Source organism: Silene latifolia, chromosome 10 (assembly GCF_048544455.1).
Source record: "Silene latifolia isolate original U9 population chromosome 10, ASM4854445v1, whole genome shotgun sequence".
NCBI lineage: Eukaryota > Viridiplantae > Streptophyta > Magnoliopsida > Caryophyllales > Caryophyllaceae > Silene > Silene latifolia.
In genome coordinates, this window is record NC_133535.1 from 27,111,980 (window position 1) to 27,134,372 (window position 22,393).

The window sequence follows — 22,393 nt, forward strand, 5'->3', positions numbered from 1 at the left end:
CCCTAAATTAACTACATATGATTCACTCTAGTTTGCCACATGACGCAATTTAATTGGTCGTGTATGAGATTTTCATACACCTCATGTATGAGTAGCCTTTTCCATAAAAATTTCTGGAAAAGAATCCTCGATAGGCACAAAAAAAAACTTGAACTAGTGACGATATCCTTTACGTACATCGGCACGCTAAAGTCGTTAATCACGGTAATAATATTCCAACATATTTTAATAATCTTTAAGGACTACTCTCTAGTTTTTTTTGGTGATTATCTTTAATGTATGGATGTGAGTGTAAATGTATACTATGTTAAAAGCACAAAAACTTTAGAAAAACCGTCTCTCACTACGTTATTGAGAGGTCACTTATAATCGACTGATTCAAAATGACACCCTTAGAATTAGGAATAATATAAGTCGGCCATTGATTGATATAAACAAACTTCTTTTTTGTTATAATAATAAAGCTTTCTTGAATTCAATCCATACAAATAACAAACTATAGGCTTGTTCCACGACCAAATATCCAAAAGGGAACAAGCAAATTATACAAGAAAATTGAAAGCCAAACTTCAAAAATTAATTAGGCATCAATCTAGTTAATAATAATAATAATGACTCTTAAGCTTCAAACATGTACTCAACAATTGAAGAACCACCCAAGTCATCATTCCATGGCACTTGTACCTTAATCATACTCTCCTCATACTCAAACTCAACATCTTCTCCATTAACTTTACAACCTCTCGGCTTTCCGGATGCAAAAACCCGCATCTCCCCTGCTCCTTTCACTCCAACCTGAACCATTTTCTCATCATCGTCAATGATATCAAACGACTTAACTGCGCCTCCAGCGTTAAGCATGTTCACTAGCCCTATAGGAGCAAATTGGATTGCTTCCCATGGTAGAGTTGTGACTGGAGAGACGATAATGAGCTCGTAATCAAAGGATTCTAGTGATATTTCGACGGTTTCAGTCATTTCTGAGAGGACTAGCTTGTCTCCTTTGCAAAAATACATAGCAAACAACTCTACTCCTTCTGTTGGAAATGGCTTGTGACCATTTTCCCATTCTACGTCTTTTGGGCGTGTCTTGCATGTGAGTGGTTTCGAGTGCTCGGAGTAGCATTGAGTCCTTCTGAATTCGCGGTTCCATCCTCCTCCTTGACAGTTGAACACTCCAATCACTCCATTGAACTACAACAAACACACATACACATTCATTTAATTTCCATATTATTTTTACTATTTTGTTCGGTTCAATTTAGTTTGCTTTCAGTCACACTAGAGAATTTAATTCACCGAACTCTTAAATAATAACGCGGCCTAAAAGATAAAAACAAAACATGACAAATAAAAAGATACCTTGTTGATATTCCAAATTTTGAGCATAGTTTTGCCATCATGCAGAGGATCGACAAAGAGGCAATCCCTAGTAGGGAGTGCATAATACTCGCAACGAACAGTCGAGCCATCAGGAAACACAAGTCTCTTGAGTAGATCATAATTATGCTTGCCAACAGCGTCACTGACATAAATAGGACCACCGGAGATAGCACGAGAAGCAGCATGAAATTCAGCACAAGGATGAGTAGATTGGAACATATCCCAATCAGGTTGTATGAAATTGCCCATCCATATGCTATTATAAGCACAATGCACCATGTGACAACCTTGTAGCCAATATGTACCATTTATATCACCGTATGGATCCGTCGGCCAAAAATCATCCCCTGTTGTTACAAACACTTGATGTATTAATAGACGATCTAAGATATTGGGAAAGGAGCGGATGTGTGATTGCGAATTGTGATAGACTTACCAACGCGGCCAAGACAGATGGTCTCGGTACCAAGGAGCATGAAATCGTTGCATTGTTCCATGCTAGCGATCACACCATTGCCTTTGAAATGTTTCCGTACTGATTCGGTGATTGCCTTGTAGTATGTTTTCGCAAGTTCGACTCTTCCTCCGTACTCCTCTGCTATCAGTTCTAGCAACTGCATCCATTGTTCATCAAAACACTAAGTCATCTTACCCAATTCATTACGGTCTTTAAATAAATGATCCATAAAACAAGTTACACATTAAACCCCCATCAGTTATTACTTTGTTATCATATAGATCAAACTGTTTAAATGACCCGTGAGGCCGTGACATTAGTAAATTCGGAGTTGGCGTGTTTAAGCTCACTTCGTATTCCAATCGTCATGCTTCAAATTAAAAAAGCATAAATCATTTCTTAATATTGGTTTAACTATAGAAGTATAGAACTATTGTAATATTTGGAAATTTTTACCTAAAGTCAATGTAATAAGGCCCCGGCTATAACATTAATCGTGAGTAATTAATTATGAGTGATTGATAAGATTTGGGGTAGCATAATTGAAATATAAAAAATTCAAACATTTATTATTTTAGAGTAAATTTGGGTCGTGGACAAAAAGAAATTAGATAAGGATAGGTTTGGTTAAGTGTCTTATAAGACCATCTCCAATATTAATATTAAAAAAAAAAAAGCATTATAAAGTTGCGTGATTAAAGGATAAATAGAGAGTGACTAATGGACAGCTTTCGGTAATAGCTACATTTGACTAGCACGAGGAAGCTAATTTCTTTGTCATGTAAACGAAAACGAGATATCCTCCCTCGCCCTCGATCATTTATTTATGTTTATTTTTGACACAAAAAATTAGAAAAATGAGGAGGAACATTTGTGAATAGTATATTTAATACTCTCTTCTAGTCTAATTGTTGGTTTCCTTTTTTTGGACATATTAAGTAAATAAATTTGGACCACACAAAACACCCTACCCCACATGAAATTAAATTTAGACCACACAATACATACCAAAAAAAAGAAAGGGAACCAACACTCGACTAACATCGAAAAAGAAAGAGGAACCAACAATCAGACTAGGAGGGAGTAGATGATAAGTAGAGAGTAATACACTAATATAATTCAATGGTCAATTTAACCATAAAAACTTTTTGGGATATTCTACAGTGTACCTCTGAGTTTTTGAGTTTTTAAAGTTATACCCCTGCTTTTTTGAAATTCTATATCATACCCTTAAACTTTATATTATAGTCTATAACATGACCTTATTAATTGTCTTTATTAACGTAATTCGTTAGTTGATCGACTATTTCACTCATTCATGCACCAATCACTCCTTAACACGCCCGCTTAGTTATTAGCTCACCCAATTATCCACTAACTCGCTTAATAATCAATTAACATTTCCAAAAATGCACAAAACTTTCATTTCGTTTTTTTGCTTCTTTAAATAGGTATTAAAGGTAATTTGTAATTGACTAAAGTTAGTTTGTGATTATTATCATAAAAGAAGATGATATGATGTTAATCAATGAGATTTGAGGTTAAAGAACGATTGTTTAAGAGACAACGAGTGAAAAGAGTGTTGAAAGAGGTCATTATACGGATGAAGTAAAGAGTTCAGGGCTACACGGTGGAATATAAAAAAAGTAGGGGTACAACATGGAAAACGCAAAAACTCAAGGGTACACCATAAAATTTTAAAAACGTAAATAAATGAACAAGACATACTAAAAAAAATTTATTATGTAATTGTAAGGTTTCTATGTGTAACAAAAATGAGGGTACCCAAAACAAGGGAAGTTTAACTTACACAAATTCTCATTATAGACGGACACTATCCGTCTATACGTATAGACGGATATCATTTCCCTTCACAAATTACCCATTTGCCATAAAGTGGGAAGCATATGGGGGTGCCCCACCTTGTCCCCCCTACCCATTTTATTAGAGGTCTTTACCCGTCTGTTCGCTCCACCCGTCTATACCAAGACCTATTGTTTAACTTATGCGAAAGTCTAAATTTAGCAGTTTAACAAAACTTTTTTAACAATCATCCAAATTTAGTTTGCCGACAAACTACGTCGGTATACAATATTAAGATGAAGAATTCTTGACAACGACTTTCTATAGTCAGAAAATCACAAGGTTATGCGGGAACTTCCTTTGGACCACTTGTACGGCGTATAAATCATATATTAGGATCCTGACTTATACGAATGGTCGGTCACTTGGACGACGTACCAACTACCAATATTGCTATCGTTTAACGGGATATCATTCAAAAATAAAGATACCGTTTCCAATTAAAAATGTTCACAACAGTGTTTTAAGTAAAAGGTTATATTCTTGACAATACTAAAACGGAGCAAATGTATAAGAATTTTGGACAATACTAAATACGAAAAATATGATAAATTAGAGCAATTACTTACATGGATAACATCAACTTTGACTCCATCAATGCCACAAGCCTCCAAATGAGAATGCAATCCTTCATACAATTCATGAGCCTTTTCGGGTTGAACCAGCCCAACACCATTGTTCACAATCTTATCAACGGCTAGATCCTCCATTGTCAACTCCAAACCCGGTGAGAGTTTCGGGTTTATTACCCGGGCTTCGGGTAGATCAGGAACATTGGGCCTGACCCCACCCCAGTAGCCCATAAAAGCATGCCAAACATAAACATGTTCAACACTCTTGAACTCCCCCTTTAGGTCCCTCACAAATGCCCCCAATCCTGAATTGGGCTTATCTATCGTGCCGTTTTCATTTGGGCTTACATAATCTCTAAACTTGTAGTTTTCCTCATACTTGATCAGCCTACATGGCATTTGCTCCCCGGCCGAGGTCCGGTTCATGGCCTCTTGGTCCGTAATTGGGTCATCGTCGTGGCAAATTGATTGCCACCCGTCGTCTATGAGAACGAGACCAGGAGGGGTCCCGTTCTCTACTAGACCTTTCACGCCTTCCCATACACCATTGGGCTCCACTTTGAGGTAAAAGGCATCCCATGTGCACCAACCAAACTTGTCAACTATACCCGGAGGACATTTATCCTTTAAAAGGTTAAACGTCCCCAAATGAGCTTGGATCGTACCCATAGCATCTTTAACTAACTTAAACGGGTCTGATCCCGCTTGCATATAAACCACTGAGCGGAACGAGTCGCCAGTCACTTTTGTGGACCCACTCTCTACACACATATCCACAAAGTCATCAACCCCACCCGATTGAAGACCCGCCCTAAATGATCCCTCAATGAATGGGATGATCACAACATAAGGTCGACCCAAATCCTCATCCGATTTATCTAGGATGAGAATTTGGGTCTCATTCTCAACATCCCGTCCATTAGACCCAACCCAATGCGTAGTCCACCACACCTTAAACCTAAAGATACTCATAAAGGGTATGTCCTTAAGCTGTCCTATGGGTACCACGTGGCGGGAATCAGGCTCAGGCACATCAAAGCCGACAAAGAGCCCATCTGATCCCGCCACGTTAGTGCCCGTGACATTGGAAGGTACATCAGACAATATTACATGACCATTGACCATAAAAGTTGACTTTTCCAAGGAGACAAGCATTGGACATTGATCATGGTCCGCTACTACAACGTCGGACATCTCGGAATTGGCCTTGCTTAAGCTTGGAGTCATTTTTTAGACAATAAATTATGGTAATTCAAGTGAAATTATGATTTATACACAGAAAATTCGAATACAAAACCAATTTGGATAGTAAACAAATATATTGACAAAGATATTGGACGTTAATTAAAGGGATTTTGCGGAGGTCAAAATTAACGGAATTGATTCGAGAGATTACTAGAAATTGGATATAAAAGTGTATGTGAAAGGAGAGTATGAGAAAAAGAAGGTGACGGAAATGGTAGTTATATAGGGAGCTGAAATGCTATTTGATTGTTAGGAATTGAAGGTAGATAAGGTAAGGTGGTTGGCTACGGCCGCTACGGGTAACGATGTCATGTGATTGCGTATATTTTTATTCAATAAGTTATTAAGACGATCACATCTCACCACAAGCTAAAGACAGAATGTGACCCTATTTAAAACGAAAATATAACCTTTTTTACATAAAAAGTTACCAAAACAATTTTTAAAGCTATAATAATTTGTCATTAAAGTGATCGCATTTGTCATTAAAATGACGTGATATTTGACCCGTTTTCAGCTGGTAACGAAAAATATCTGTCTTTAATAAAAATTGCTAAATTTTATTTTATTTCATTTTAATTCATTTATACGGGTCCACTTTAGTTTTGTAGTCTAGTGTAGAAAGCTCTTTAGCTCTCTTTTTAGAAATAAAATATTTAGGTAATAGTAACTTATAAAATCAAAATAATTTATGAAATGGTGTCCCACGAGGCCACGAATAATGATCGTTAAGATTTGGTCAATCATAATGTTTGTGATGCGTTAAAATAAAGTGTTTTAGCCGCAAAACAGTTAGGAATCTTAAAGTTAATTGTGGAGGGTGATAATTTATGTGTTATTAACTCACTCCGTAATACTTGGCAAATTACTTGGGAAATCTCTAGTATTATTAAGGAGGTGAAATTAGACCTTCATTTGTTCGATAAAGTGATAATTAAACATTGCTTTCGTAAAGCCAACAAGGTTGCTGACTTCATTGCTTCTATTGGACATTCATGTTCAACTTTTTCGAGGTGGTTTGAAAGCCGGTGGCTTCAACTTACCTCACTCATTTAAAAGGATGAGATATATAGATTGGTCCTAGCATAGAGGATCAACCTAATTTTCTTTCCTTATAAAAATAAATAAATAATGTGTGTGATCTTTAAGCAATATGGCCGACTTTAAGGGTCTCAATTTTTTGTAAGGGTGAAATTGATATATTTATGATTAATAGAGTTTTAAAACTTGATCGATCCATAAAATTGATTATCTAGCGTTTTTAGGATCAAGCTAAGGCCCGTAAATCTTGATTCTCGATCTAATTGACACTGACTTTGAAAAAATTCGTTAATCTATAATCTTAATTCAATGACTCTCCACTACAATGCAATTTTGAAGGTATGTAGTGTGAGGAATGGTAGTTCTATTGATATATTCGCGGATATCGATTTAGAATCTCTAACAGTCAGGACTTCTAACCCCACTGCCCTACCATTACTTATTTATGCATCAGATGACACTCCCATTAGTGACATGGGTCACGGGCATCGAATTAAGATCCCCCATGTTAGTTTTTAAACTTGTCTCAAGTGTGATTTTTCCCAAGTTACCTAAACCCATGCATAAAATGGCAATTCTAAAGCAATTATCCAGGGACGTCTTAAAACAAATAGAGACCCGGTGCGATACAGAAAAATGAGGCCCCAAAATGAATGATTAAGTATATTATATTTCGAGATTTGTATTGAATTTCATTAATAAAAGCTTATAATACGGTGACCAAAAGCGGAGGCCCGGTTCCCACGCCCGTGGCCTTAGACACCCCTGCAATTATCCATATTGCTAAGATTTCATACCTTCTTCGTATTATGCGAGATAAATTCAAATTTAATCCAGTAAAGTGATATATTTCGAAAGGGCACTTTATTCCGCTTTCTAACCTTGTCCCTAAGGGTGATTTTCCCAAGTGTTTGATTTTCCTTTCATATCAATCCCCTACTTCTTAAATTTTACATTTTCACATGCTTTTAGTAGCAGTTGAAATCATCTGTTTCACTTTAATATCCCATCTTGTATCCCACCCAGGGGCGGATCTAGGTGAGAGGCTAATTGGGCTTCAGCCCAACCTGTTTTTAAGAATAAAAATAATTTGCATTTCAAAATACTTAGTGCTGTATTGTAGCTCAGTTGGTGAGACAACTAGACCTTTTATTTCACTGTTGACTTAGTGGCGGGGGTTCAAACCCCATAACAAGCGTATTTTTGTTTTTCTTTTATCCTTATTAAAATTAATTTAAACAAATTAAAGACTCCTTTTATCCTTATTAAAATTAATTTAAACAAATTAAAGACATCCACCTCTTTACGCATACAAATATATTGCATTTTGATAAGACGGAGATTATAAAACGTTTTCATTTTTTTACGATTGTTGTTAAATTTGTACTATAATACGGAGTAAGTGAGTAACTGAACTTGTATCATTGAATGTTATTGAAATTAAATATATAAACAAGTCCACATTTTGTAGTATTTAATCTTATATTTTAATATGATAATATTTATTTTGTAATTATCCTAAAATGAGTGTCTTATCATTCGCAGCTATGTAGTATATGTGCATCTGAAATTATACGGTTTGTCAGTCTTTCATATCTAACCACCGACATCAACTAGCTCAACCTACTTCTAAATCCTGGATCCGCCCCTGATCCCACCACTTTAAAATTTTGACACATCATAATTTAAATGATAGAAATGGTAATATACTATAATTAATCTGTATATCAAAGTTCTTATATGTCAATACTCAATAGGAGACATTAAATTCGAATGGCACGTTTGTCTCTTTCGTTCTATGTGCAATAAACAAGTGTAGGGCGAAAGATGAGTGAATTCTTCCAAGCTGAATCTTTTAAGAAAACAAGAATATCCAACATTTCATGTTAAAATTTGGACCAATAAACATTCAACATTTGTACTTTATTTGCTCTTTTCATTTTGACTAAAACTGTAGTTAGTTTTTATAGTTAGTCGGTTTGCGTTTGCCGTTTCTTGCATGAAATTTTCAAGGCATGCATTCCACCTTGTCTTGTTTATAGTTGAGCTAATTCTTTGTTGTTCATTATTTAATGCTATCGTATTCTAATTTAGTCGGTGGTGTTGTTTCATTGTGTGGAGTTGGCTAATTTTGAAAGGTTGCGTAACATTCAACTTTATTTTGTTTTTGTTAAATATTCTTGTACAAAAAAACAGATGTCTTTGTGTTATATTTTGTGTTATGTGGCCGGAGTAGAAATTTATGTACTAATCTCTATGTTTGGTTTAGATTAATATGTTAAATTATAATATCTTATTCATTCTAGTGAATAAGTCGAATAACGACAAAAAAGAAGTTGGTAGATGATTTGTTTGATGCATTTGCTAATCCAATCTTATGGATTAATTGAGTATAGATTCATTCCTACGGTTCTAACTATTACCTTAAACTTTGGATTAAATTGATTTCCTGACATTCTTCACAACCAATAGAACATTCTTGTGAAGAGACGTGATAAGAGTATAAATTCATTCATAGGGTAGTCCAACTATTAGATTAAGTTTTTGGTTGAGTTGGAATCTCTCCAGGGCCGGTCCTGAATATCTCGGGGCCCTAGGCAAAATTGTAAAATGGAGGCCCGGGCTCTTTAAAAAGTTCTCTTAAAGTAATTCATGTGTCACTGTATAATATAATTCGATAAACGAAACAACACAAACCTTTGGAAGAACACTACAGAGTATTTGTTTTTCCATTTTTAAAGACGGGTCGAAATTCTTTCAAATTTTAGATATGTATAGTTCTATTAGATTAGTAAATTTTTACAAATTATGCCATGAGAAACCCAAGTAAATTTTTACAAATTATGCCATGAGAAACCCAATTCGCTAAATTCCAGAAAATAAAAAAAATAGAATGTAGCCATGAATAATACTCCAACACAAGACCTCCTACCAATTGGTAAGATAAATAACCACTAGGCTACTTCTCTTATTTTGATAATTATATGTGTTCCGGGCGTAATTCCAGAGCAAGTATAGTTACCACCCTTGGCTTGTTGAATGATGTCTTGAGTTGGATTCTCCTTTGGTCTTAATCGTTCCTCACGGCCTCTCCTGCAACAATGAACGAACTGAGCGCTTGGCTTTGTGTCAAGCGTACTCACTCCGACGCTCAAGTCAGTAAACTTAAGAGGTAAGTTGTTACTTGGCTGAATGTGTATTGTAGAGAGATAAGAAAGATATTACCAGATGAATAGTGTATTTAGGTTTAGTTGTGGATTAGTTGGGATCCTTTCCTCAATGAAGGTTGAGGAGTATTTATAGGCTTTCACCTTTTGTCACGTAGTGGCCAAGTGGCCAAGTGGCTAGCGGTGGAAAGACCGATCTACCCTCGGCCGAGGGGCCTATGGGCTGGCCTGGCGGATCTGTTGACTTGCCGCCGAGGGGTCTTGGATATGAGTACGCGGATATGTGTCCCTACCGCGAGTTACCATGCCGAGACCAGTGACAGCCGATGGGCTGCATCGGCTAGACTGTTTAAGTCGTTGACTTGCTGTGGATATCTTTGACCTTGCTCAATCATGTTGACTTGGTCAGCGGTGCAGAATATGCCCCATCAATTTGCCCCCAGCGTAGTCTATGACGTGGTATGGGCTCCGATGTATGTTTGAGCGTATATTCTGCGCAAGTAATTTGTAAAAAATTTCCTGCATCGGCCTCTTCTGCGGCGGCTTCTTTTGCCTCGGCCTGGTCTTTCTTAGGCCGTACCATATCCCCCCTCCACATGGATGCGTAAAGGGCATCCGATGTGGAAAAGAAAGTGACGCTGGCCGAGACCAGGGTTGAGAGTGCCGGTTGTTTTTGATTGCCCCCTGCCGGCGCTTTTTAGCTTGGTTGATTATGTGGCCGGCGGAGAGCAGATGCTTGGGAATTTGTTGAGGAAGGTGAATAGGCGAGGAGATATGAATAGGCGTGTTGAAGACGCTTGGTCACTGTTGCATTGATTGACGTCTAACTGTTGCAACGATTGACATCCCGTGGTTGCATGTCCGACACGTGTCCGCACGCCGATTGGTTGACGCTTCATGGGTCATTCTCGATTGGTCCTTCTTCATGGGCTTTTCCCTATAAATAGGGCAGTTGCTCCGTAAAATTGGTCACCAATTTCATTCTCCAAAATTTTCCTCTAAACTTTCGAAGGTTTCTTTGTCTTCTAATTTTCTCAGTTGTCATTCCGGCGAGTGTTTTTCTTCAAGGTAAACAAACAAACTTCTTCTCTTTATTTTGTTGAACAATTATTGCTATTATGTCTTCTCGCGACGCTGGGACTAGCACTTCGTGGGAGGGTTCCCGTTGCGTCTTGATGGGGAGGAGATACTAGACGCCATTCCAATAAGGTTTGGGGGCCCTAGGTCTCCTTCTCCCGTAGTCGATCCACCAAATCGGAGGGACGGGAGGATGAGGGTGACGATGCTTGATGAGGATGAGGGGACCCCTTCGATGGTGGGAGGTCATTCATCCCGGATCATGGCGAGCCCTGCACGATTGGTCTTGAACGTGGTTGGTCCCATAAGTTCGCCGCTTGTTCCGGCGAGACATTTTTCGGAGGCCATTTCTCATTCGGTGAGGGGTATAAGATCGTTATTCCTAAGAAGGGTCATGCGGTCTGTTGCCCTCCACCGGGTCACACCGGCGTGTACATCGGGCATCCGGAGTATGGGCTGCGGTTTCCTCGAATAAATACGTCGTGGCCATTATCGAGCTATGAACGTCGCGGTGGCCCAACTACATCCGCGGGCCATGAGGACGATAGTTGGCTTTGTGTGGCTTTGTCTCTTTAAGGGGGAGATCCCGACAGTCAACTTATTCCGCCGACTTCACGCTTCGGCCGTCAATTTCCGTAAAGTGGGGTGGTACAACTGACGAGCCAGCTATGTCTCCGTGAACAAGCTTACTTCTTGCAAAGACTGGCAACGGCGGTGGGTGTATGTCCAAGTGCCGGAGGATTACCCTTTGCCTCGGTCTTTCCAGAGCCCTGTTCACTTTCGGTGTGAGAGCCGGGAAGAGTACGATAAATGTATCTCCCGGGGTAAGGCTAAGATGGATGCTTCGATGGTCCTTCTTGCGAGGATGAGAAGCGGGCGATCTGCACTGTTGACGCCGAGAAGGGATGGCTGCCCCGACTCGGATTATTCTTCGGGATGAGCTGCTTGCCACGTCGGCCTCATACCGGCCCTCAGCCAGGGTGAGTGGGGTCGGTGTGAGGCCCATCTTAGCTCGTTATGTTCCTGTTTTTAGAGCTATGTTTCATTTCTTTCATGTAATTCTTTGTTTGATTACTTGCAGACCGGTTTGGCCAGAATCTGTCCGAGAGTACCTTGAAGAGGATAGGCCTTGATAAGGACGGGAAGGTCGTTGAGCAGCATCCTACGGCTGAAAAAAGTGATCGTAGACCGGCTCCTAACGACCTTATGGAGAAGCAGCTGAAGTCGTTGGATCTGTCGGCGGCCCAAGTACGGGTTCTCGGAGGCGTGCCGAAGAGAACAAAGAAAGGAGCGTCCAGGCTGGCGGCGGCATCAGCTTCCTCAACTTTGGCCCTCTCGGCCCCTAGCAGCTTCTCAACTTCCTCCACGCGCTTCGTGGCAGAAGAGAGATCCGAGCCCTTCGCGGCTTCCCCTTTGCGGCAGAGAGATCCAGTTTAAGCTTTGCGAGCAGTGGCGCAGCTTGGGCCATAGTTTTCTCCTGCTCCGTGATGTAGGAGCCGGCCTGTTGGGTCCACCTCCCCAGCCTCTTATACATTTTCGCACCCTCTGCCACAAGCTCGGAGGCAGAAATCTTCTGAGCCGAGGAGTCAACGATGACATTTCTGTCACCCGCCCTCTCAATAGCCTTCTCAGGCTGCTTCCCTGATTGCCGTTCAGCAAGAACGGCGGTCGCCGAGGGAGGATCTACAAAAAATTTACACAGAGCATCCATGTCACCTTGCATTGACACATCAGAAAGCCGGTCATCAGGGATGTCCAACGAACCGGCTAAATCCGAACCGCAAGTTAGATCCGTACCAGTTTGGACCCTCTTAGTTGGAGGGCCGGTAGGCTTCTCCCCGGCAACGGTAGGCGTATTACTATACTTGCTCTGGAATTACGCCCGGAACAATTGGCGCCGTCAAACTGAAAATGGTCCTGGACCTAATTAGTAATACGCCTGCTCACACTGTCACGCCGACAAGAGCGGCGGAAAACGCCCAGGAGACCAGGGCCCAAAACGTGACTCCGAGAAATTTGAACGGAGCATTGGGAGAAGCCGACCTAACCAAGTCGTCGGGGGAGCCCAAAGTGGGCGTGGTAGACCTAAGTCCTTCCCGCACTCATGGGAGGACAGCGTCCCCGCAACACGAACGAGGCTTACCCCAAAGGAACCAGAGGAGTCCGACTCAGCAGAGTTGGAGAAGAAGTCCGAGTCGGAGAAGAAGTCCTTCCCGCTACGAGGAGAGGAGCCGGATTAGGAATGCGAGGAGCCGATCGCCGCGCGTCGTTCGATGGCGGTCGACGACCCCTCAACGCCTACGTCCTAGACGTCCAGGTGCCAACTAAGCTCAAGTTGCCACCTCTATCATACAAGGGAGACAGTGATCCAGCCGACCACGCTAAGGCTTTCGAGTCTTACATGTCGGTATGGGAACAGCCCGATGAGGTCTGGTGCCGAGTCTTCCCGACAACTTTGCATGGGATGGCTCAAAGTTGGTACAAGGGGCTTCCTGACGGCTCGGTATACTATTACGCCGACCTAAGAGACGCCTTTCTAGCCCAGTACTCTTGCAACAAGAGAAGGGCCGTGGAGACATCGGACCTCCTAACTATCAAACAGGAGGGGGGCGAGTCTCTACGAAGCTATGTGAAGAGGTTCGACGGAAAGGTCCAGCAGATTCGAGAAACTAATCCCGAATTGGCAGCCTTCGCGCTGATGAAGGGCCTCCCAAGGGGAGACTTGAAAAATGAGCTCATCAAGTGCGGAGGACTGAACTTGGACGCCGCTAGAAAGATGGCCGACCGGGCCATCAAGGTAGAAGACTATCACAAGACCTGGGTAGGCCCCAGTGAGGCCGAGCACTCAGAGAAGGAGAGCCGCCGGGAGGACAATCCGGATGAAAGACGCCGTGATAACAACGGGTCACGGTCCGATGAAAGACGCCGCGACAATAATAGGTCACGGTCGGACAAATCTGCCAGGAAACAGAACCCGGCGGATGCCGGGGGGAGCTCGGGAACGTATTACAAAAAACGGTACGATGATCACACCCCCCTAGTCGTGTCGGCCGCCGAAGTCTTCGCGTTGAGCAAGAACGAGGGCCAGAAGTGGGAAAGACCCCCTAGGCCGAGGAGTGACGGTGACACGAGCCAGTACTGTGAGTACCACGGCCACACCGGTCACTTAACCAACGACTGCCGACATCTGAAGAATGCCATTGAAGAGCTGATCCGAAAGGGGAGCCTCAGCAAATATGTTGCCGGTGGCCAAAAACCAGATGCCGGCGGATCGCATAGCAAGTCCGTCTCTGAACGGATAGGAGTAATCCATGCTATCATCGAAGGCAACGAGAATGGTGGGTCCGCTCATGGGCACAAACGGCACCTAAATAAACCGTGTCAGACCATCAACCTTGTGCCCAACACAGCCACCCCCGCTTCCCATATCCCCGATATGACCATTGGGAAGAAGGACTACGAGGGAGTCGTCGCTCTTCACAGTGACCCACTTACTGTCCACCTAGACATAGCCAACCACCTGGTGAAGAGGTGCCTGATTGACACAGGCGCCTACACAAACATTATGTACAGAGAATGTTTTCTCAGCCTCGGTCTGAGAGTCGAAGATTTGAGCCCCTGCACCAACCCGCTGTATAGCTTTTCTGGGGTCGGCCTGGTACCCCTGGGATCGGTCAGACTGCCGGTGAGGTTCGGCGAGGGAACTGCAGCCAGGAATGTTATGTCTGAGTTTATAGTTATCGACGGCACATCTGCCCACAACGTGCTCATAGGCCGGGTCACTTTGAGTGAAACCGACGCCGTGATTTCCATCCGGGCCTTGACATTGATATACGTCTCGGACCGGGGGGAAGCACATAAGCTCGCCTCGAAGAACGAGAAGGAACCCGGCGTATGGGAGATACACACCCACGGCCCTTCCACGACGGATAGCTCGAAGGCCAGCATCGTTATTCTTAGCCCAAACGGAGACGTGTTCGAGCACGCCTTGGAGCTTGCCTCCTTGACCTCAAACAACGAATCCAAGTACGAGGCAGTGATAACCGGAGTCAGGCTAGCCAGAACCGCCGGGGCGGAGCATGTCGTGGTGAAAACAGATTCGCTCTTATTGACCAACCAGATCAAAGGAAAGCACAAGGCTCGGGACCATAGGACGACAAGGTATCTAGAGAGAGTGAGAGTCGTCGCTTCAAGATTAAAATCCTTCCAGATACAGCACACTCCCAGGTCCGAGATCGACCGAACCATCAGCATGGTTGAAGGAGCAGAGACAGAGGAGGTGGAGATTGACCCAGGTCGCACCGTGACCGTCGGTGTCAACCTGGAACCAAAATTCAGAGCCGAACTCCTGGACCTGCTAAGGAAAAATAAGGACGTCTTCGCCTACTCAGCGGCCGAGATGCCAGGCGTGAGCCGGGAAGTAATTATTCACAAGCTGAACGTACTCCCCACCGCTCGCCCTGTCAAGCAAAGGATGAGGAACTCCTCAGTCGAGAAAGATGAGGCCATCAAGGCCGAGGTAGATAAACTACTTACGGCGGGCTTTATTATGCCCTGCACTTACCCTGAGTGGTTAGCCAATGTTGTGATGGTAAAGAAATCATCGGGGGCATGGAGAATGTGTGTAGACTTTACCCAACTTAATAAAGCATGCCCCAAAGATTGTTACCCTTTGCCTCGAATAGATAGCTTGATCGACGCCACGGCAGGATACACCATGCTGAGCCTGCTAGACGCCTTCTCGGGGTATCACCAGGTATTCATGGCTGAGGAAGACATGCCTAAATGCGCATTCATCACCGCTAACGGCACATACATGTACAAAATGATGCCGTTTGGTTTGAAAAACGTCGGCGCCACGTATACAAGACTGGTGGACAAGGTATTCCAAAATCAGAAAGGACGGAACATTGAGGCTTACGTCGACGATGCTATTGTGAAAAGCAAGTCGACAAATGAGCACCGGCCGATTTACACGAAACATTTTGTTCACTAAGGAAATACAAGATGAAGCTCAACCCAATGAAATGCAACTTCGGTGTCCGGGCGGAGGTAAATTCCTCGGTGTACTTGTCGGTGCGGAGGCATCGATGCAAATCCAGACAAAATCCAAGCAATCCTAGACCCGCCGGAACCAAGGAATCGAAAAGAGGTTATGATGCTTGACCAGGGAGAATGGCGGCTCTCGCCCGTTTCATCTCTCGGTCAGCCGACAAGAGCACCCCATTCTTCAAAGTATTGAAAGGGAATAAAGACTTCACTGGGGAGGAACAGAGCACGGCTTTCAAGCAACCGAAAGCTCATCTTCGACTCTCCCAACTCTGTCCCGGGCCGATCTTTGGGAGACGCTATACCTATACATAGTAGTTACCTCGGCCACGGTCGGCCGTGATCATCGAGGAAGAGGACAAACAACAACACCCAATCTACTTTGTCGCCATACTGTTGTTGCCCGCCGAGAGAAATTACCCACTAATTGAGAAAGCAGCCTTCGCCGTCGTCGTTGCCACAAGGAAGTTAAAACCCTACTTCGACGCACACCCCGTGACGGTCCTAACCGATCACCACTTGAGAAAGCTTTGGAAAAATTCGAACAATCCGGCAAGCTCATCAAATGGGCAGTGGAACTCTCTGGTTTCGGCATTCAGTACAAACCAAGGCCTTCGATAAAGGGGCAAGCACTTGCAGATTTCCTGGCCGAATGCACATATCAAGAAGAGCCAAACCCAGGCATATGGGAGGTCTACACCGACGGCTCCTCCACGACGAATGGCTCAGAGCCGCATCCTTATCATCAGCCCAAACGGAGACGAGTTTGAGTACGCTTTGAAATTCACCTTCCCGGCCTCGAACAACGAATCCGAATACGAGGCGGTGATAACCGAGTCGAGCTAGCTAGGGCCGCCGGAGCGAAACACATTGTGTTGAAGACAGACTCACAGTTGGTTACTAACCAAATCAGAGGGGAGTTTGAGGCTCGGGACGACGGAATGGTAAGGTACCTAGAGAAGGTAAAATCCGACATAGCGAAATTGAAATCTTTCCAAATCCAATGCGTTCCCAGATCCGAGAACAACCGGGCCGACGCTCTCTCCAAACTTGCCAGCTCAACCATCAAGAATGTCAGCCGAACCGTGCTGGTAGATATCAGGAATGCGAAGAGCATCACGGAGACTGTCGGCATGGTGGGCAACATAGAGACCGAGACAACGTGGATGACCCCGATCATGAAATACAAACTCACAGGTGAATTGCCGGAGGGCCGCAATCCCTCGGCCAAAATAAAAAGGATAGCCACCAGGTACTTGGTGTTCGAAGGGGAACTGTACAGAAGATCCGTAATAAGACCACTCTTGAAGTGTGTCGGTCCGGCCCGACGCAGAATCGAGCATCGACAGAGATTCACGAAGGCATCTGTGGACACCACATGGGGGCAAGAACACTATCCCACAAAGCTCTCCGAGCTGGCTACTTCTGCCCACCATGCTTCAAGATTCCGAACAAAGACCAAGAAATGCACAAACCGTCGATGCATGCCCCGTAATACACGCTCCCTCCAGGGACCTACAACCGGTGCTTAGTCCCCTTCCTTTCGCACAGTGGGGGATGGACATGCTAGGACCATTCCCCACAGCCTCCGGAGGAAGGAAGTTCTTAATCGTCGCCGTCGATTACTTCACCAAATGGGTAGAAGTCGTAGCGATGCAGGCGAAGACCACAAATGTCGTCGAAAGGTAATTTGGGAAAATGTGATAACTCGCTTCGGGTTGCCCCAAGTTATGGTATTCGACCACGGCCGAGAGTTTTGGAGCGACCTGATAATGAACTGGTTAGAAGAGCTTGGCATCAAGTTTGCGTACTCCTCCGTCCGCCACCCACAGCAACGGGCGGCGGAGGCGCCAACAAAACAATCCTCAACGGTTTGAAGAAAACAGTTGAAGACCTTAAGGGAAGGTGGGCCGATGAACTACCCGGCGTCCTGTGGTCCCTTCGGACCACGGAGAAAGAAGCAACGGGGTACACCCCCTTCCACCTGGTCTACGGTTCCGAAGCAGTCCTACCAATTGAAGCAACGGTGCCGACATTCAGAATGGCTACCTTTAACCCAGCTGAAAACGAGGAAGGCCTGAAAGCCTCCCTAGACCTGGTCGAAGAAAGCCGAGATATAGCACGTCTCAACTAGGCAGTATATCAAAACCGGATGAGAAGAGCCTACAACCGAAGGGTCCACAAAAGGGACTTAAAAATAGGAGACCTAGTCCTAAGGAAGTCGGCTGCCACCAACAAAGGAAACATTCACGGTAAGCTGACGGCCAACTGGGAGGGTCCCTACAAAGTGGTTGAAGAGATGAGGCCGGGTACATACCGGCTGACGGACATGGAGGGTGTGCCTTTGATGAGCCATTGGAACACCGACAACTTAAGAAAGTACTTTGTATAGCGGCGGAGGTGTCCAAGCCCATTGTGGACACCCCAACGCGTAATCATAACAAATGAAGAATCACCCAAATTTTCCATCAAAGTGCTTGTCCCCTCCATAAAGTTGCCACCGGCCAGTCACCCAAAGAAGAAACGTATACTCAGTGCAGTTGAGACGCAAGTCTGGCGGTCAATATGCCTACAGTTACGAATGCTATCGAGCCATAACCCCGATTACCTCGGCCCTAGCCGAGAGCGACGGGGACACAATGACCGATACGCGCTATCGAGCCGTAACCCCGATTACCTCGGCCAAAGCCGAGAGCGACGGGGACACAACGACCGGTACGCTAGAAGAAACGTATACTCAGTGCAGTTGAGACGCAGGTCTGGCGGTCAATATGCCTACAGTTACGAATGCTATCGAGCCGTAACCCCGATTACCTCGGCCAAAGCCGAGAGCGACGGGGACACAACGACCGATATGCTAGCAGGAACATAGACTCGGTGCAGCCGAGACGCAAATCAAGCAATACACTAAAGACGTTAGACACAGTTGAGATACGCATCCAAATTACCCCGGTCATGCCGACGGTAAAAACGGAGGCGCTCAATTAATAACGCAAAAAGGTAAGCAAAGGTTCGTGATCAAAGTCCCAGCCAAGCCAAGGACCAAAGAGATAAAACTTTATTGGAAATGACTGCAAAGAGAGTACAGACGACGGCCGTCCCCTTAGGGATAGCCTAAACTCTACCTACCAAAGCTTTACAAAAGCTACGAAACAAAAAAAACAAAAGGTTACAGACTTGGGATTTGAAGCGCCAAAAGATGGCAGGGAGAGGAGGCTCAATAATTGGCCCCCGAACAGCTAAAGCTGTCCGAGACGCCGGGTGAGTCTGGTGACGACCGCCCGTCTCCCTATGCCTGTTGCTTCCTCCGTCGAAGAATAAAGAAGATCTTCGGTGGCCGGCTCAGAAGAGGGCTCGACATTTTCAAGTACCTTTAGCCCGTCACCCTCCTTCGCCTCTGCATCGCAGGCCGCCTTGGCCTCAGCTATCTGAACCGCCTTCGCCGCCTCCGCATCCGCTGCTTCCGCAGCATCAGCCATCTCATCCAGAAGCTGGTCAAATTTATCCCATGGGAAGGTGCCGTCGGGGAGAAGTTTCTTAATTGCCTCCCTGGTCGCCTCCTCGGCCCGGTCCCGAAACTGGGCACACATTTTAGGGAGGAGATCATCTTGAAGCATTTCAATATCCTTCTCCTTTTGGGCAACGGCAGCCTGCGCGTCCCTGAGCGCCTCCGCCTGGTTGTCGAACTGATCTTTCCACTGATCCCTCTTGGCAACCACGGCGTCATAAGCATCCTTATACCTGTTCCGCTCTTCCATCATCTTGGCGGTGGCGGCATCAGCTTCCTCAACTTTGGCCCTCTCGGCCCCTAGCAGCTTCTCAACTTCCTCCACGCGCTTCGTGGCGTAAGAGAGATCCGATTTAGCCTTCGCGGCTTCCCCCTTTGCGGCGAGAGATCCGATTTAAGCTTTGCGAGCAAAGTGGCGCAGCTTGGGCCATAGTTTTCTCCCGCTCCGTGATGTAGGAGCCGGCTGTTGGGTCCACCTCCCCCCTCTTATACGATTTCGCACCCTCTCGCCACAAGCTCGGAGGCGTAAATCTTGAGCCGAGGAGTCAACGATGACATTTCTGTCACCCGCCCTCTCAATAGCCTTCTCAGGCTGCTTCCCTGATTGCCGTTCAGCAAGAACGGCGGTCGCCGAGGGAGGATCTACAAAAAATTTACACAGAGCATCCATGTCACCTTGCATTGACACATCAGAAAGCCGGTCATCAGGGATGTCCAACGAACCGGCTAAATCCGAACCGCAAGTTAGATCCGTACCAGTTTGGACCCTCTTAGTTGGAGGGCCGGTAGGCTTCTCCCCGGCAACGGTGGAAGCAGGTGGTGGCTCCTTTCTCTTCTTTGGGGAAGAAGGACCCTTAGCAACGGTCACCACCTGCTCAGTGATGTCGATAATCTCCACATGATCCTTCTGCACCACTGGGGTCGAGGAGGGAGTGGACACCGATGCCGCCGCCAGCCTGGACGCTCCTTTCTTTGTTCTCTTCGGCACGCCTCCGAGAACCCGTACTTGGGCCGCCGACAGATCCAACGACTTCAGCTGCTTCTCCATAAGGTCGTTAGGAGCCGGTCTACGATCACTTTTTTCAGCCGTAGGATGCTGCTCAACGACCTTCCCGTCCTTATCAAGGCCTATCCTCTTCAAGGTACTCTCGGACAGATTCTGGCCAAACCGGTCTGCAAGAAATCAAACAAAGAATTACATGAAAGAAATGAAACATAGCTCTAAAAACAGGAACATAACGAGCTAAGATGGGCCTCACACCGACCCCACTCACCCTGGCTGAGGGCCGGTATGAGGCCGACGTGGCCAAGCAGCTCATCCTGAAGAATAATCTGAGTCGGGGGCAGCCATCCCTTCTCAGCGTCAAACAATTTGCACGCCCGCTTCTCATCCTCAGTAAGAAGGACCATCGAAGCATCCATCTTAGCCTTACCCCGGGAGATACATTTATCGTACTCTTCCCGGCTCTCACACCGAAAGTGAACAGGGCTCTGGAAAGACCGAGGCAAAGGGTAATCCTCCGGCACTTGGACATACACCCACCGCCGTTGCCAGTCTTTGCAAGAAGTAAGCTTGTTCACGGAGACATAGCCTGGCTCCGTCTGTACGCTGTACCACCCCACTTTACCGGAAATTGACGGCCGAAGACTGTGAAGTCGGCGGAATAAGTTGACTGTCGGGATCTCCCCCCTAAAGAGACAAAGCCACACAAAGCCAACTATCGTCCTCATGGCCAGCGGATGTAGTTGGGCCACCGCGACGTTCATAGCTCTGATAATGGCCACGACGTATTTATTCAGAGGAAACCGCAGCCCATACTCCAGATGCCTGATGTACACGTCGGTGTGACCCGGTGGAGGGCAACAGACCGCCTGACCCTTCTTAGGAATAACGATCTTATACCCCTCACCGAATGAGAAATGGCCTCCGAAAAATGTCTCGCCGGAACAACTGGCGAACTTATGGGACCAACCACGTTCAAGACCAATCGTGCAGGGCTCGCCATGATCCGGGACAGACAGCCTCCCACCATCAGAAGGGGTCCCCTCATCCTCATCAGCATCGTCACCCTCATCCTCCCGTCCCTCCAGATTTGGTGGATCGACTACGGGAGAAGGAGACCTAGGGCCCCCAAACCTTATCGGAATGGCGTCTAGTATCTCCTCCCCATCAAGACGCAACGGGGAACCCTCCGGCACAGAAGTGCTAGTCCCGGCGTCAGCAGAAGACATAATAGCAATAATTGTTCAACAAAATAAAGAGAAGAAGTTTGTTTGTTTACCTTGAAGAAAAACACTCGCCGGAATGACAACTGAGAAAATTAGAAGACAAAGAAACCTTCGAAAGTTTAGAGGAAAATTTTGGAGAATGAAATTGGTGACCAATTTCACGGAGCAACTGCCCTATTTATAGGGAAAAGCCCATGAAGAAGGACCAATCAAGAGAACAGCCTATGAAGCGTCAACCAATCAGCGTGCAGACACGTGCCGGACATGCAACCACGGGATGTCAATCGTTGCAACAGTTAGACGTCAATCAATGCAACAGTGACCAAGCGTCTTCAACACGCCTATTCATATCTCCTCGCCTATTCACCTTCCTCAACAAATTCCCAAGCATCTGCTCTCCGCCGGCCACATAATCAACCAAGCTAAGAAGCGCCGGTCGGGGGCAATCAAAAACAACCGGCACTCTCAACCCTGGTCTCGGCCAGCGTCACTTTCTTTTCCACATCGGATGCCCTTTACGCATCCATGTGGAGGGGGGATATGGTACGGCCTAAGAAAGACCAGGCCGAGGTAAAAGAAGCCGCCGCAGAAGAGGCCGATGCAGGAAATTTTTTACAAATTACTTGCGCAGAATATACGCTCAAACACACATCGGAGCCCATACCACGGCATAGACTACGTTGGGGGCAAATTGATGGGGCATATTCTGCACCGCTGACGAAGTATCTCAACTGTGTCTAACGTCTTTAGTGTATTGCTTGATTTGCGTCTCGGCTGCACCGAGTCTATGTTCCTGCTAGCA

The 22,393-nt window shown here is 45.2% G+C and overlaps 1 protein-coding gene across 1 annotated transcript; it reads right to left on the minus strand.

Moving 5' to 3' along the window:
• Positions 1-425: 425 nt before the first annotated feature.
• On the minus strand, positions 426-5,832 carry LOC141605419 (putative galactinol--sucrose galactosyltransferase 5). Its single transcript, XM_074424174.1, has 4 exons — positions 4,273-5,832; positions 1,820-1,997; positions 1,363-1,730; positions 426-1,194 (listed from the first exon to the last, which is right to left on the minus strand). The coding sequence occupies exons 1-4, from the start codon at positions 5,500-5,502 to the stop codon at positions 619-621; spliced, it is 2,352 nt and encodes a 783-aa protein (XP_074280275.1). The 5' UTR covers positions 5,503-5,832; the 3' UTR covers positions 426-618.
• Between the last annotated feature and the right edge of the window lie 16,561 nt (positions 5,833-22,393).

What these genes read in the sequence shown, in the direction of transcription:
- LOC141605419 (XM_074424174.1), bottom strand. Translation starts at nt 5,502, where the DNA reads ATGACTCCAAGCTTAAGCAAGGCCAATTCCGAGATGTCCGACGTTGTA. An exon ending in TCAAAGTTGATGTTATCCAT is followed by an intron (nt 1,998 to 4,272) that starts GTAAGTAATTGC and finishes CAATGGATGCAG; the next exon opens with TTGCTAGAACTGATAGCAGA. An exon ending in AAATTTGGAATATCAACAAG is followed by an intron (nt 1,195 to 1,362) that starts GTATCTTTTTAT and finishes TGTTTGTTGTAG; the next exon opens with TTCAATGGAGTGATTGGAGT.